Source organism: Neomonachus schauinslandi, chromosome 8 (genome assembly GCF_002201575.2).
Source record: "Neomonachus schauinslandi chromosome 8, ASM220157v2, whole genome shotgun sequence".
NCBI classification, from domain to species: Eukaryota; Metazoa; Chordata; class Mammalia; order Carnivora; family Phocidae; genus Neomonachus; species Neomonachus schauinslandi.
Window position 1 is genome coordinate 7,628,647 of NC_058410.1, and position 17,155 is coordinate 7,645,801.

Genomic DNA, 17,155 nt, shown 5'->3' on the forward strand with positions numbered 1-17,155 from the left:
CGTGTTGAGAGGGAATGAACACACTTTTCCCCACCATCCATTCCTGACACCCAGATTTCTATGACACAGTTTTTTTCAAGATTTATGACATATAAATTATGATTTCTAATCAAAATACCCAGTTTTTCTGAAGTGGGGTTTATGTCCACCACAAGTCCTACAACAACAGCCTTCCCATTCCTAACTCCTTATTTTGATGTATCTGCTGCTTACTAGAGGGTTTCACTATCCATCAGCTTTTCTCAAGATAGGGTCCCAACTGCTAGATTACAAACCCTCACTGCCTATGGATTCTTTTTTTTTTAAAGATTTTATTTATTTATTTGAGAGCGAGAGCGAGAGAGAGAGAATGAGAGAGAGAACACGAGAGGGGGTAGGGTCAGAGGGAGAAGGAGGCTCCCCGCTGAGCAGGGAGCCTGATGCGGGACTCGATCCCGGGACTCCAGGATCATGACCTGAGCCGAAGGCAGTCGCTTAACCAACTGAGCCAGCCAGGCGCCCCCTGCCTATGGATTCTTTTACCAAAAGGACAACTCGAATGAGTATGAAATACCTGAGTAACACATTCTCTGCCCCGCGACGTTGAAGGCATTACTCCTCCACCACTTTCGAACGCTGCATGTTGTTCAAACGAAGAGCCCTGACGCTGGCCCCATCTCCCGCTGTCCCCACTCCCCTCACACCTGGAGCTGCCTTGCTTTTTTCTCTGCTCGGAGGTTCACAGGATTCTGTATTTAGTCTCAGATCTCAGTTACCTCCCCAGGCTACGTCTCAGGGTTTGCTGGAATGAATACTTTCTGAAATCCAGTACTAATTTTCAGTAGGCAAACTGCAGGTCTGTATTTCAAGAAAACTGTCTTCCTTTGTGTCTTTGGATGCTTCTGGGCCTCCAGCAGCCAGGCTGTGTGGTGGGAATCTGCAGTCCGGGTCCCTTATGAACACCAGTGTCCGAGTAAATGGAACCTACAGTTTTGCCATCTTTACCAAATGAAATAAATCTCTTAAATATGAGACCAGGACCGTCCTCTGGCTTCTCGGAGTGCTGCTTCCTCTCCCTTAAATCTGGCTGTCTCCTGAGGGTGGCCCTTCTCTCGTACAGCCCTGCCACGGGGCGCCTGTATGACCCTGGACTTCACGGGCTGCAAACAGTTTGCATCGTCCTGTGCATCACTGAGCCTTTCAAACCACTGCTCTTACGGTCTTATTTAAAACCAAAACAAAAAAGAAACACCTGCCCCTTTAAGATTTGAGTCATCAGATACACCATCGAACCCTTTCTTCATAGTGTCACCTACTGATTTCCAACTGCCCGTCATCCTTCGTCACACACTCCGACATCTGACATCGTCTTCCCTCCGCCCCAGGCTCAGCCACCACACTGTGCTTCACCCCAGATCTTATCATTACGGAATCATCTCTAGGCCTCAAATCATCAATCCAAATAGACTGATTCTAAAACCTTCTCCCCTCCATCCAGTTTTCTGTTCAACTACCACCACCCCTGTGACTGTTCTCTTATTTAATCCTTACCTGAACTCCAGTGCACCGTTTTCTCTTCTCTCTCCAGCTCACTCCCCCTTGTTCCGCCCCCTTTCCCCCTTATTCAGCTTAGAGCCAACACGGTCACGCTCCCCACGCCACTGCGGCCACCACCCCACACCCTGCCACCTCTCCCTTCCTCTTCAGCTCACCTGCCTGCGAAACCCCAAAGCACGATGAGCCTGACGAGCCCGTGCCCCATGCCCGCACTCAGGAAGCTGAGGGCCACGAGTGTCATGGGACCAGGAGGAGCCACTGCTCTGTATGTCGTCCCAACCACATGGTGTACGGTCTGGTAATATTCGTATCTCCACCCAAGCCATTCTCCTTCTCCCTACAAGCACAGTCTGAAACTCTGCCATTTTTGTCAAATGGCCAATGCCCACCCTCACACATCTCATCCCTCCTAGCGAAGAAAAAAAGGCATTAGATATAAAATCCCTCATCTTCTCAATACCAAAAATGCACACCCACATGTGACATGCCGTCCTCCCCTTCCTAGCGGTGGCCAAGTGAAGCTTACACTTGTATTTGGAGACCCACCTCCTCATGGCATCTGAGGAACCTCGCAATATCAATTTCCCTCTTCTCTGATATGCATATAATTCTGTCCATCTCTTTCCCTTAACAAAATCAGTCCCAAAGGCTTTCAAATGGTCTCTAGTAACTTCAATTTAAAAACTCTCCCTGGACCCACAGCCTTCACTATGAACCCCACTGCAAGAACCAGGCCTCAGCGGGAACCCCAGCTGTGCATGTCTCGGCCCTCCCTCTTGCTTCCCTCCCTCCTGCTTCTCGGCCCCTCCCTCTTCCACAACTGCCACATCTTGTTCATCAGTTTCATATTTTCATCCCTCTTAAATTCTTTTTATGTGGTTTCCTTAAATCGATCACATTTTCCTACATCTCTATCTAGTTTACTGTTTTGGTTATTTCTAAGGCCAGGGCCAGAGAAATGAGCTAAGACAGCTGATAGCTTCAAAGTGATTTGTTGCCTCAAGCAAACGCTCACCAAGTCACGTCCCTGCACCTGCACACGTACGTGCTTAGGTTTCCCTAAGTCAGGATGATGATGTAACACAGAGTAAAGCCCCCAAGTCACAGAGATTCTGCATCAGGACCTGCTGACCACGGCTCCCCCTCACCCCGCGAAGCTCGCATTCGGCGGCCCTCCTCAGCCGGCAGGACACACTCGGACAGCAGAGTTGTCTCCACTTCTGCTCCCCTGTCTTGCAGATCTGCCGCTGACAAGTCCTCTACAGGGACTCCTCCTGCTTCTCTCCTGACCGTTCACACCCCAGATATCCCAGCTCTAATGAAGCACTGGCTGGGTAGGAGATACTTAGAGCTTGTGCCCACCCTCATTTTAGCCCAAATTTCAAGGTAAGTGATTGTAACAGTTTTCTGGAAGCAAGGAGAGGAGAGCAGTGTAGTCAATTTCCTCCTTTACTGAACATGGAATTTCGTTCTTTACTCTTCCTTCTTTTCGCTGATTTTTGGTGAGGTTCCTGAGAAGGGTGTTGTGGTACACATAATGTGACTGACCATTCAAAGGCCAATCTCTCCCTCCTTCCTAACAAAAACACCGATTTTGTTTGGGTTCCCCCAGTTTTCAAAACATGCCTCTGCCATTAGCCATTGAGCATACTTTGAGGCACAATTTTAAAAATCACTGGTAATTTCTAGCTCTTCATCTGCGAAATTACAGAGATGAAACTAAGGGAGATCTGGCCCCACATGGATCACTCGTAGCAAAACCAAGACTAAATCCTAAGTACTTGTAGCTCTAAGGAGTAACTTACTTGCCCTCCACTTCAGATGGCCCACAGGAACACCACGGACACTGAAGCTGACTGACCTGGAGGACACGGTTCACCTGCCTCATTCTCTTCCTTCCTGCCCCAGTGCCTGTGCGCTAAAGGGTGCTGTGCGTGCCTTTGTAAAACCACCAAAGACAGTTTGGAAAGCAAAGCACTTTTTGGCTTTTTAAGCTCCTGCTTTAACCATCCAGAGAGAGAGAGAGAGAAAATAATTTGCTTTTGCTTTTTAACCATGACTTTTCAATGGTAACAACTTTTCTGACCTAAGAAATATATAGTATTTCAGAATGTAGCCACATTTTACACACTCTGGTCTTTTATGCATGCTCCCGAAATAATTAGGAAATAATTTCAAACTCAAAACTATTTCTTGCGATATGCCAGATATTATAAGTCCCCTTCGTACCGTTCTTCTTTCTATCCTTCTACGATAGAGGCTGGAAAGCTAAATACTTGCAGCCCCAGCCTCCACGACAGTCAAGAGGCAGGCAACAGGTTTGGCCATATGACACAGTGAAAATCTGTCGGCTGTGGCTTCCAGGAGAGCTTCGCTGCTCTGGACTGAGCTGGCAAGGATACTTTTTCCCTTTTTTCCCTTTTCCTTTCTTCTAGCCTAGAAAGTGGGGGTGGTATCTGGAGGTGCTGCAGCCACCCCGAGGCAAGATGCAGTGAGATGTCCCACAAAACGTGTCTTGAAAACATTACAGAACAATATACCCATAAGCATGGTCATTTTTACATTGTTTCACTGACTTGCCACATGACAGAATCATCTGTGCATCTACTCTAATGAATCCAACCTGCATCCGTTACACACTAATACCCCACCAGAAAGTATGGAAGACCAGACCACTTCAAGCCATAGCCCCCGGCTTACGAAGCTTTCGGGCTAGTCGGGGAACGCCGAGAGCAGAGCAGCAGATCACTGAGTCCGCAAGGGCACGGCGCCGATCGTAACTGCTGAGACGGTGCAGAGGAGGTACAGGTAAATACACGTTAAAGGTTGAAGTTGTCAGACAGGGCTTTCTAGAGAAAGGTAAAACTTGCAAGTAAGTCCCAAATGAGTGGACAAGGAAAAGGGACACGTCTACCAGGAGGGAATAACAGGAGCAAAAGACAGAGGTTAGAAAGCACCAGTAAGCACACCAGCTGTGGTGTGAGGAGCCTGGGCAGCTCCTCTTGGGAAGAAATCAAAGTCAGTCTGCGCCTGCCAAATCACAGGACTTACAATTCCTTGGAAGTGCGTGGTTCCTCAGCTAAGTCTTGACTCAGGGTAAGAGCGCCCACGTGTCCCCAGGCTAGTTGAGAGGACCTGTCCCCAAGTCGTCCCTGCACCTCAGCAGAATTCCGCCCTGGCACCCAGCACTCAGGGGGCAAGCACCCCCAATGCCCAGGTCCCAGGAGAAGAGGAGCCTCTTACTGTCCACTCCTGCCTTCCCAGCCCGAGCGCGGGCACGCGATACGGAAATGGCTGATGCCACACGGCTGGATAAAACAGGACTGGACTATGGTTCCATTTCTGAACCATTCTGCTATAAGATGAAGAGTCTTAGAGTTAAACAATGAACTAGGGTAAGCTTTGTCAAAAATTCTAACGCAAAACCATTGCGGATTTGTTAAAATGTGGATTAACTATCCACAAATAGTTAAAATCTATTTGTGGATAGAAATGAGAAACAAATTCAATCCAATACTAGATGAAAAAGTCAGGCTGAAGACTGCCGTCCCCCTTCCCGCGCTTGCTCGCTCCCTCGCTCGCTCGCTCGCTCTCTCACACACACAGATGGGCACGCACGCTCCAGCACCCTCCCCTGCCCCCGGGCCTCACCATCAGCATTTTGTGCAGGTCCTCCTCGAAGGCGTCGATGTTGCAGTCGGTCTTGTCCAGGCGGTCCAGCACCTCGTGCAGCATGAATTGGTAGTACTGCTTCATCAGCAGGCCGCCCTTGAGCACCTCTTTGCACTCCCTCACCAGCTGCAGGGGCACAAGCTCTGTCACTCCACACACCCTCACCGCACCCCCTCCTCCTCCTCAAAACCTCTCAAAGTCCTAAAATATTTTCCAACTCCTTACCAGTTCACTTTATATAACCATTTTAGTAGTCTTGATCAAAAATTAAAGAGTGAAAATAAAAGTGATTAGGATTATCGTATGAATACACAGAGAAATTATCATAGAGGCAAACATTGATTTGTGAAACTATATTCCCCTACAAAAACATTTATGTAGAAAATAAACCCCACAGAAAAAGATCTATTTTTCTACTAGGGATAGGAGAGAAAAATCCCCTAATGAAACTGATGATTTTTATCCAAAAACATAATAGAGATTCAAATATACTCAAATGCCACAGAGCACGACAATCTTTGTAATAATTTAGCATAGCAACTACTGTGATTTGTGGCCTTTACTATCAAAAGCCTCTAATCATCACAAAAATCAAACCTAAGCTCAATTTGATGAAATGAGACGGAAGTCAAGGGAAAACAAATCTAAACAAAAAGCTGAGTGCCACCGCCATGGGCAGGCCCAGCAGGTAATGCTAGAAAGGTGGGGGAGGCTGACATGGGATGACTGACCTTAAAGTCTTTTCATCATAATAATTATCATGTATTACCATAATATTATTTAAAATGATGGGGATTAAATAAATTATGATGTACCTACACAGCAGAGCACTCCTGCAGCCATTTAAAATCTAGTTTTTGAAAAATATTTAAGGGTAAAAACTCGTATTTTTTTCTTTTACTTGTATGTGTAGGAAAAACAGATGGATAAAAACATACCAAAGTAGTTACAGTGGTTATCTCTGACTGGCAGCATGATAGGATAATTTTCATTTCTGTCTGTATCATTTTCTGTACCTTTCAAATATTCTACAATAAATATGGATTGCTTTTATAAACATGATTTTCCCCTTTAAAGTGGTCTAAAAATAATTACCCACGGTAAGAGAGCCATGGCTAGAGTTAAATCTATCAAAAGCTATTCTGTTCAGATGTAAATTTCTCTGTTAAAGATGTCACTTAGGTGCTTATAACCAAATCTTTGAATAATTTTAGCCAAAATTTGTTTTATTTTGATTCTAGTAATGCTACATTCATCTAAGTATTGTTTTTATTTTTTTAAATATTTTAACATAAATTCCTGTTTCATCCTCACAATAGCTCCCCTGGCAAAAAGTAAACTCTGCCTTGTCTTACCAGGTTATATTCCTGAAGTATTCATTTTGTGAGAAAGGGAAATCAGTATTTTACCCAAACTTCCTAAATTACCACTGCAATCAGGTGGACAAGTGAGAAGCAAGGCCACAGTGGATGACAGGACAATAACCAGAAGCAAGGTGGTGAGCAGCAGGGCGCATGAGGAAGCAGCGCTCTCTGGTCAGTGCTGGACAGAAACTGAAGCGAGGACAATGAGGTCCACGAGTCACCCCCTCTCCCAGCTAAACTAACAAATTCAAGTCCTATTCTGTGCCTATCGTATGGCTTGTGTTTGTCCCCAGGTGCCATTGGTCATCCTGAGCCAATGAGCTCCTAGCCCTTCCATCCTAAGGGGATGGACATGCACAGTTGACAAAAACACACCTTTTTCTTTCTTTCTTTCTTTTTTTTTTCAAAACCTGACATGTTTATTTTGCATAGTGGATGTGGTAATATCATAAAGTACAAATACAAACATTCGGCAGCATTCACTGTGCTAGATACAACTGCTTCCACCCATTCCTGTTACCTCTGGAGTATCAGACTCGCCTAGAGAATCCCATCCAAAATGAACGAAAACCAAGAAAACAGCAGCTGTCATTACTATTTAATCCATGCAACTGACTAAGCAAGCAAAAAGTCCAAACATCTCTCCACTGCATACTCTAAAGACATTTATCTGTTCCCATGTAGCTTAAACAGAACAAAAATAAATAAATTTAAGGAACTTAAACTACTTCTAATGAGTGAATTTTAAGTTTCCAGCCTCCAAAGACCGATGTTAACAGACTATGTCATTTCATCACTGTACTTTTATATCTTTTCGGAATGAGGAAGTGATGGCAGAAAGGTTGAACCACAATCTTATCTTTGAGACTACATGCAAAGAACATTTTAAATTACCCTAAAAAGAGCAGCTTAAAAACACTAACATACACTCATTTTTCACTACTCGCAACAATTGAAAAAAAAAAATCCTCAATCCAAAATAAAAACAAGCCTATAGAATAGCACAGTAACTGCTAAATATTTTTAACAGTCGTTGAAACAGACCTGCTTAATACTCAAGAGAGATGGTTCCCCAGCAGGCCTCTGTTCCAGTCTTAACTTCAGACACTCATGTATCACGTTCAGAAGGACTCGACAGAGCACCAGGAAGGCAGGCTCGAAGGAGGGTAAGTCCATGGACTTCAGCTCGTCCCACGACACAGTGCTGCACTTCTGCTCTGAGGAAGGTGGCGTCCTGGATAACTGCACATAATCGGAACCCCACATGGGGTCTGGAAATTCGGAAAACTATAACAAAAATTCAACAAAGGTTAAAAGAGCATACAAAAGAATGTCCTAAGGTCGTGGTTATAAACTATTATTCTCTATAGTTTGCTGATGAGCTACAAAATCACAATTTTTCAGGTAAAATAATCTTTAGAATAATGCAACATTTTCAACATAGACCCAAGAAGTTCTAAAAGTAATAGAAAATCATAACAAGGACACCAAATTATAATATTTTTATCAAAAAAGCATAGTAGAAAAAGAATCAAGTTCATCATTCGCATCAAACATTTTATCATCATACTTAAAATGATTAGAACACTTTATTTTTAAGGTTCTGTAGAGCATTATCCACAACTATCTCCAGACTGAGAAAACCAGAAATTACTGAAATTTGAGAAAAGATTACAAAACCAGGAAGCCATTTATGTAAACATAAAAACTAGTTGGTTCAACCAATTCTTCTGTCCGTTGCTCTCTTGAGCTACACCAAATGATGCTGATAGAAAACAATTCATAAAATTGAACTGGCTGGTCCCACTCAAATATCTGCTATTCAGCATTCCTAGGAATCTCAGTGTTGCTCACCCTTTCTTATAGTCACCCTCTTCAGATGCCTTATGCTTTCCCTCATAAAATAGGGGATTCGGAGCTTTCCCCACTGTCCTTAGACCCCTGGCAACATCATCCTGACCAATCATATCCAAAGACCTTCCCTTCTCCTTTTATTGAGAAAACAGAGGCCAACAAAATTCGAAAACCTCAACTTCTCACCAATTTATTTTTTTTAAAGATTTTATTTATCCATTCCAGAGAGAGAGAGAGAGAGAGAGTAGGGGGAGGGACAAGCAGACTGCGCTGAGCGCGGAGCCTGACATAGGGCTCGATCTCAGGACCTTGACATCATGACCTGAGCCAAAACCAAGAGTCGGCCGCTTAACCAACCGAGCCATCATCCAGGCGCCCTTCAATTTCTCTTCAATTTAAAACATCACCAATTATAGGTATTCTGCCTCCATGTCATCCGTATCTATGCTCCCTGCCATTTAGTGAATTCTTAACTGGTCTCCTCTGCTCCTTTTATGCTCAATATATACTTCTGCATTTAAATTAATACATACTTCAGTTTCCCGTAACAGCCAAGAATTTTAAAAATGGTACATCATCTTTAAAATGTGATCAATGTGGTCAGGTCAGGGTTAAGACATGTCTGTTTAAAAGCTTTAGGCAGTAATAAATGCTTCTTTTCCTCTGGTGTAGAGAATGAGCTCAGGTCAAAGGTTTATTCAAAGCTCTACAAAATTCAGCGAACTTTCTCTGATAAAATTCTAAAGAATTCTTTTGGCATTGTCTAGAGCTCCAGCCCGCTCACCCATGCGCTACAGGCTCACTGGGAAACAGAACAATCCCTACTTGTCCACAGTGAAGACAACACCGCCTAGGAGACCCCACAGGCAGACCCACGCTGCTGCGGAGGAAACGGGGTCCCACTGGTGGTGCATGCTGGTGACTCAATCCCTGTCCAAAGAGGAACAAATGTTAAAAAACTACTGAGCATGGAAGAGGAAACAGCAATTTTAACTAAGGAAACCAAGCTGAAGCATCAGAACAGCTGGCACTCATTTAATGTGGGAAACAGGAGAGAACCGTAAAATACTCTACTACACGACTGCACTGAAGTCCTCTGGAAAAAAAAATTTTTTTTTTTTTAAAGATTTTATTTATTTGAGAGCGAGAATGAGATGGAAAAAATTTAACAAACCAAGATTTCTAAAACAAGTTCAATAAAGACAGTGAAAATAGAATGGATGTGGTAAAAACTAAGAACTCAGACATTAACTATAGAAATTATCACTACAACAAAGAGCAAAAGAAAAAGGAAGGGAAGTTTTGAGTGAAAAATAGAGACATGGAAGTCGGATCTAGGAGCTTCACGTGAGAATAACAAGAGTGTGGAAAAAACAGAAGGAAGAGATGGAGGGGAGCTTTTTGCACAGTCAAGATATCACTAATATGTGAAGAAGAAAGAGGAAACCTCCTTGGATACAGAAGAACTCAAAGTACAGTTCATTTACCTTCACTAAAAAACTCCCTGAGGAAGTACAGTAGGGTCTAGTCAAACGAAAATTAAATCAGAATAAAGATCCAAAGACAAAAATACCCAAGGAAGTGAGAAGCCACAAAGCTAGCAGCAGTTACACAGGCAGATACAACTCCATAATGGTAACTTGGTGAGAGACTATAAACAACTCCCAGAAAGGAGTACTTGAATTTTTTTTAAAAAAAGGATACTATAAGAAAAAAACCTGGATCTTGAATTCCCAATTATTTCAATAAAACACAAGAAGAGAGGAAGGGGGCAATAAAGTGCAAGATCAAGTGCAATTTCATCCGTTTATTATCACTTCCAGTGAGAAATACAGGATTAAATATGGTATAAAATCTGTGATCAACTCAGGAAAACTGAGCCGACTCAATAGTAGAGACATCAATAAAAATGCAATGTAATTACAATCATAACCCCACTGGCATTTTGTGGAGGTTAATAAAGTCATTCAATAAAATTCACATGGAAGAAAGTAATGTGCAGAAGTAAAAACAGCCCAGAACTTTTTTAAAAGAATAAACGGGAAGAACTGCCCTACATGATGGCAAACCTTACTAATAAACCTACTTTATTTAAAATAGAAAAGTACTGTAAACAGATCAGCAGAGAAACATATCGAGTTATCTACAATAAATACACACACAAAAAAGTAGGCAATAGTTGAAGTTGGAAAATGGATAACCCAATGTTAAAGAAAACTGAAAAATAATTACATCCGTACCTACCCCTGTAACTATAGTCATAATTTTTTAATTATGAGGCTATTTTAGAAATTCTTGCCTGATACGAGAAACTATAGGATGTATTAACATAAATACAAAAGTATGTTTTGAACATATACATAAAGACTCCAAATGTTAATACAGGCTTAATAACCTAAACACAGAGCTATACATTAGGTTAAGCCATATAAAATTGCCATTTTAGTCAGTCAAAAATGACCAAATATTGGCAATTTAGTACAACATAGTAACAGGAATTCTGGAACGACAGTGGCGGCAGCCGGATTTCCATTTCCCTTAGTCCCCCCATAAGAACAGACAGAACAAGGACAACCAAGTCAAAACTCCTTGAGACACATGTCCACTAAAACTACGTGACAAGGTAGCTCCGTGAACTCCAAAGTAGAAGAGATGGGGGGAAGTGAACCGGGCCAGACCCTGTGGCTATCAGCACTTGTGCAAGGGAAACACAGGGGATTAATAGGGTGTCTGATGGGCCCAAAGGGGCAAATTCCACAATCACTAATGACTATGCAATAGAAAGCTCACTGCTTCTCTGAGGACTTGAGTGAAACAGAAAGCGATCTGGGTACAAAGTCATGAGTGAGGTCAAGGGGTTGCAACAGGTTTGAAGGGGCTGAAGTGGCTTAGGCCTCCCAAACTCTTAAAACTATCAGCTAAAATCCCCTTTCCAGGACAAACCTGCTAGACTGAAATCCAACTGACCAGGAAAGTAGAGTAGAGGTAAAGAACAACAAGGTCCAGAAGTGGGAGGGGAACACACCAGAAGATCTCAAAAAAAGAGAACATGTGCTTTGGCAGTTCAGAAGAAGGAGCTCAAAGCTACAAACCCTAACACTTCTGAACTCTCTCTTTCCTTAAAGTTCATGAAAATAAATACGTTTAAAAATGAGCAAAAGGACTGTGCTAGAATCCAATACAGGGTTATTAAGCGGAGAAATAAGCAGAATAACCCTAGAGACAATGAAAGCCTGCCAGAAAGACATGCCCACTAAACAGAGAGGACTGCAGCCCAATTTTCAAAAAAAAAACTAAAAGAAATTAAGAAAATCACAGAAAATATAAAAGAACAACATAAATTAGAATTAGAAAAACTCACAAATAAAGTGGTAGTACCCGAAAGGTAATTTTCTTAATTGAAAATCATTTTAGGGGCACCTGGGTGGTTTAGTCAGCTAAGCATCTGACTCTTGGTTTTGGCTCAAGTCATGATCTCAGGTTCATGAGACGGAGCCCCACATCGGGTTCCCCACTCAGCAGGGAGTCTGCTTCTCTCCCTCTCCCCCTGCTCCCGTGCTCTCTCTCTCTCTCTCTCTAAAATAAATAAATAAATCTTTAAAAAATCATTTTAAGAACAAAAAGCAAACTAGCAGGAACATGAGCACAAATAGAACAGATAATGGCTTCACATAAATAGGAGGTAAAAATGAAGACAATTTTATAAATCAAAAAGAAAAAAGAATGAATGAATGAATCTGAAAGTGACAGAGAGGCAAAGTAGATCCAAAACACATACAGTAGTGGTTCCCAGAGAAGAAAACCAAACTAATGAAACAGAAGAGTTAAAACATTAAGAAATTCACTTGAAATTAAAAAAAAAAAAAAAAAGAAAGCAAACAAAACCTGAAATCATATACTAAAAGGACACCACGTATTCAAAAATACCAATGTGGAGAAACCAACACCAGGTAAACTAGTGGAGTTTAAAGAAAAAAGAAAAAAAAAAAAACAATCCTTTGGACATCCAGGTTATAAGTAAATAAATAACCAAGTTTCTACTTATAAGTAGAAACAAAAAAATCATATTGCCATGAGACTTTGCAACCGCAATGCTGCATGCCAAAAGACAATGAGTAATATATATTAAACTTACGCAAGGAAAGAAAATACAAGCCAAATTTTATGGCCAAATATACTTGCAAGAGTCAATTCTGCAAACTGTTAGGAAAATCCAAGAACTCAGAAAACACTGGTCTTATGAGCCCTTACCAAGGAATCTACTATGAACAAAATGACTCAGGAGGCTCTCAGAACAAGAGCCTGTCTAAATCTACATCTCTTATCTATCTACGTCTCTATGTCCACCTGTGGAAACACACACACACACTCCCGTATGGCTAAAAGGAGGTGAGAACGTAAGGAAGAAAGTGAGGTCCATAATGGCCGTACTGCAGATACACCACAACTATCCAACCCCGGGAGAAAGCCGAGGGCATATGCAATATCGTAGCATTTCACTGGAAGTAAAAGAAAATCACTTCAAATGAAAACCCAGGTAAAAGAAAAGGACAATTCCAATATCCTCATGGTTGAGAATCAACAAGTAACAACCAAAAAATGTTGGGGCAGGGGAGAGCAATAAGGGTATGAATATTAATATAAGTATAACCTTAAGGGGTAAAAATAAAGTGGTCATATATTAAAAGTAAGTAAAGAAAATTGCATACACAGCTAATATTAAAAAATGGAAGAATAAAACAGCTTCTTTTAAAGCTCATGTTTATCAGGGAAACCAGATTCCCTTGAAAATATATTATTCCATAGATTTTCTCTTAAAACCAAGTATTTTACATAATTCTTGCAAAGTTAAGTTTAAAAAGCAGTACCTAAAAATAAAAAAATAAAAGATCTATGAATGGAGAAATAAGATGTGGCCTATCTGCACAGTGGAATATCATGCAGCCATCAAGAGGAATGAAGTACTGATATACACTACAAAGTAGATGAGCCTTGAAGACATGATGCCAACTGAAAGCAGCCAGTCACAAAAGACCACATATATGATTCCATTTATATGAAATGTCCAGAACAGGCAAATATAAAGAAACAGAAAGCAGTAAGTGGTTGTTCAGGGCTGAGAGGATGAGCGGAAGGACTGTGGAGGTGGCAGCTGAAGGGGACAGGGCTTCTCTTGGGAATGCTGAATATGTTCTAAAAATAGCCAGTGGTGGTGGTTATACAACTCTGAATATAGTAAAAACCACTGAAGTGAACACTTCAAAATGGTGAATTTCATGGTATGTGAATTCTGTCTCAATAAAGCTGTTATTTTAAATACACAACCAAAAAAAGAAGAGATTCTAATTATATGTCTAGTTAGTGGCATAATCATGAGAAGAATTATTCAGGTGTCTTGAAAAAACACAGTAATTTGGTGGTATATCCCAAAGGGTCTATCCCTAAGGATGGGGGGGGGGGGAAACTTACACTTTTTCAGTAATCATATTGCTGACGGTACTATTCTGAGATTATTGTGTATGTATTCTGGAATATAGTCAGCATATTCTAATAATCTACTACTCTGATATTCTCATGCCATCATTCTGTTATCACCGCAAATTTTTTCAGTGTAGAAGAAAAATCAAAAGAGATTTTAAAATCCTGATTTTGAATTGTCAGTACGAAATTGGGATGTATTTTTGTGTATTTCTGTGTGTTCTGTCTACTGAAGGGAACTAAAACAACTATCGACCATTTCCGTTACAATGAGCAATGCGAGTACTGTAGTCCTAGAACACTATTTCCCAACAAAAGGAACAAGGATTCCCTGAAGATAAATCAAGATTCCCAATCTCAAGCAGATGTACAATACAAGCTTAAAATAGCTTCTTATATCAGCTATCGAAGTTATGAAACACTACTCACTAGGGCTGTGATAAAAGGACTTCAGCCAACTTGAATATGTTCCCATTGTCCAAAATGGGACAATGGGAACATCAGTTATTATAATTACTTCAATGGATTACAATAATGATTTCGATGGGTTGAAAAATATCAAACAGGTTTAAATTCATGAGTTCAAAATCATATTAATAAAAAAACACTAATTGGTCACCAATAAACCAACTCATTTTTTAAAAAAAGGGTAAAGAAGAGGGAACGACTCACGCATATTCACCCTGTCACTTCTGTTCAATTATTCCACTGGGTGACCAAATAATGATTGAGGAAAGTTTCTCTTTGTAGCAATATCTACTTAATGCAGCTGATAATTAAGCTAATAAGAAGAAAAGAGAATTAGAAATATCACTTTTCAATCCTTACTGAAGTAAGCGATCTATGATCATTAACTGCTAATGTCTCAAAGAGACAGTCATACATTATATGTGTCCCCATGAAGCAGTATTAACACCATCAATCAACCAATCAAGAAATCCTGAATCTAATCAAGCCACTAGTTTTTACAGTCAGTTTACACAGAACACAGAGAAAAAGGAAACAAGCAAAAAGGACAACTGTAGGCACAATCACAATTCAGACTGTAGGAGAATCTCTATAGGATAAAAGGTCCAGGTTCTTCAATAAATACATGGCAAAAAAAAAAAAAAGGGAGGGGAGCTACAGATTAAAAACGACTTAAGAAATATAATGAACTGGGGACACCTGTGGGGCTCAGTCACTTAAGCCTTAACTCATGGTTTCGGCTCAGGTCATGATCTCAGGCTGTGGGATCAAGCCCCGTATCAGGCTCCGCGCTCAATGCGGAGTCTGCTTGAGATCCCCTCTCCCTCTCTCTCTGCCCCTCCCCACCGCTCAAGAACTCTCTCTCTGTCTCTCAAATAAATAAATAAATAAAATCTGTGGGGGGAAAAATATAATGAACTCTTACCTTGTATGATTATTTGAAAACTGACTTAAATTGCACAATATTTTTTAAAGAAAATCAAGATAACTGTGACACAATCAAAATATGAACACTAATTTGATCTTTGATGATCAAGGGAGTTAATGCTATGTTTTAGGTGTGATAATGGTACTGTGGTACATTTCCAGAACAAGCCCAAATCCTTCAGAGAAACATCCTGAACTATTTAAGGATAAAATATGATGACACCTGAGGTTTTCTTCAAAGTGATGGAAGAAGGTGTCGAGTGGCTAGAGGTACTGGCCATGAGTTGATAATCAGTGTGCTGGGATACAGATTCAAAGGGATTCATAATATTAGTCTGTCTACTTTTGCATGGGTTTAATAATTTTCCATAACAAAAATTTCTGAAGTATGTAAAAATAAGGGAAAAAATATAGAATGTTTTATAATCTCTGACTACACACAAAATAAGGTGATCAAGACTAAAATAAAAATTTTAAATTTCTATCTAGTGAAAAACATAAACAAGTTAAAGACAATTTACAGCCATAATAAAAAATGAATAATATCTATAAAATAAAAATAGCTCCAACAGGTCCAGATTATAATAAAAAACCCAATAGAAAATGAACAAAATGAATAAAAGAAAACACAAAGAAGACATGCATGTGGCCTATAAACTTGACAACAGCTGAATGTCACTAAAAATGAAAAGAATTAAGATTAAAATGAAATTATAGTTTTTACTGATCATGGTTGCAAAAATGAGGACAAATGGGATTTCTCCTACGCCACTGGGTAAAGTATACATTAGTACAGCCATTCTGAAGGCCAACTTCGCAATATCGATCAAAGATTTAAATATGTATACCCAATGACCCCATATTTCCACTTCAATTAACCATTCTTACAAAACAATGAAGTTCATAAAGGGGAATGTGTACAGTATTTGTGGCTACACCACTTATAAAGGAAAAAAATTAAGTGCCCATTAAGAGTGAAATGGTTATAATCATTAGGGAAATGCAAATCAAAACCACAATGAGGGGGGCGCCTGGGTGGCAGTTGAGCATCCGACTCTTGGTTTCAGCTCAGGTCATGATGTCAGGGTTGTGAGATCGGACCCCAAGCACACAGTCTGCTTGAGAATCTCTCCCTCTCCCTCTGCCCCTTTAGCTCATGCGTGCACTATTCTCTCTCTCAAAATAAATAAATAAATAAATAAATCTCAACACACACACACACACACACACACACACACACAAAATAAGATATCACCTCACCCTCAGTGAATGGCTATTATCAAAAAGAAGTCACAAGTGTTGGTAAAGATGTGGAGAAAAGGAAATGTTTGTGCACTGTTGGTGGGAATGTGAACTGATGCAGCCACTATGGAAAACAGTACAGAAGTTCCTCAAAAATTAAAAATAGACCTACCGTATGATCTAGCAATTCCACTTCAGTGTATTTATCCAAAGAAAAGGAAAACACTAACGCAAAAAGAAATGTGCACCCACTGTGTTCACTGCAGCATTATGTACAGTAGGCAAGATATGGAAAAACCTAAGTGTCTATCGATGGTGTGAGATTTTACATGTACATAAAAAGGAATCTTACTCAGTCACCAAAAAAAGAAGAAAATCCTGCCATTTGTGACAAGGATGGATCTTGAGGACATTTTGCTAAGTGAAATAAGTCAGACAGAGAAAGACAAATACCATATGATACTACCTGTAGGTGAAATCTAAAAACAAAATAAAACAAAACTGAACTCAGAGATACAGAGAGCAGACTGACAGTTGCCAGAGGCAGACGGTGGGATTTAAAGAAAAGAGTAAAATGATTCATTCCTATGATGGCATCCCATGTAGTAGTTAAC

The 17,155-nt window shown here is 40.6% G+C and overlaps 1 protein-coding gene across 1 annotated transcript in view; it reads right to left on the bottom strand.

The window, feature by feature from the left end:
* The window catches only part of MAP3K4 (mitogen-activated protein kinase kinase kinase 4), a 114,798-nt gene that overhangs the window by 35,281 nt on the left and 62,362 nt on the right, over positions 1–17,155 (bottom strand). The window contains exons 4-5 of the mRNA XM_044917517.1: positions 7,617–7,859; positions 5,188–5,334 (exon numbers count right to left, since the gene is read on the bottom strand). Coding sequence (XP_044773452.1) covers positions 5,188–5,334; positions 7,617–7,859 — 390 coding nt within the window. The remainder of the gene's footprint in view (positions 1–5,187; positions 5,335–7,616; positions 7,860–17,155) is intronic.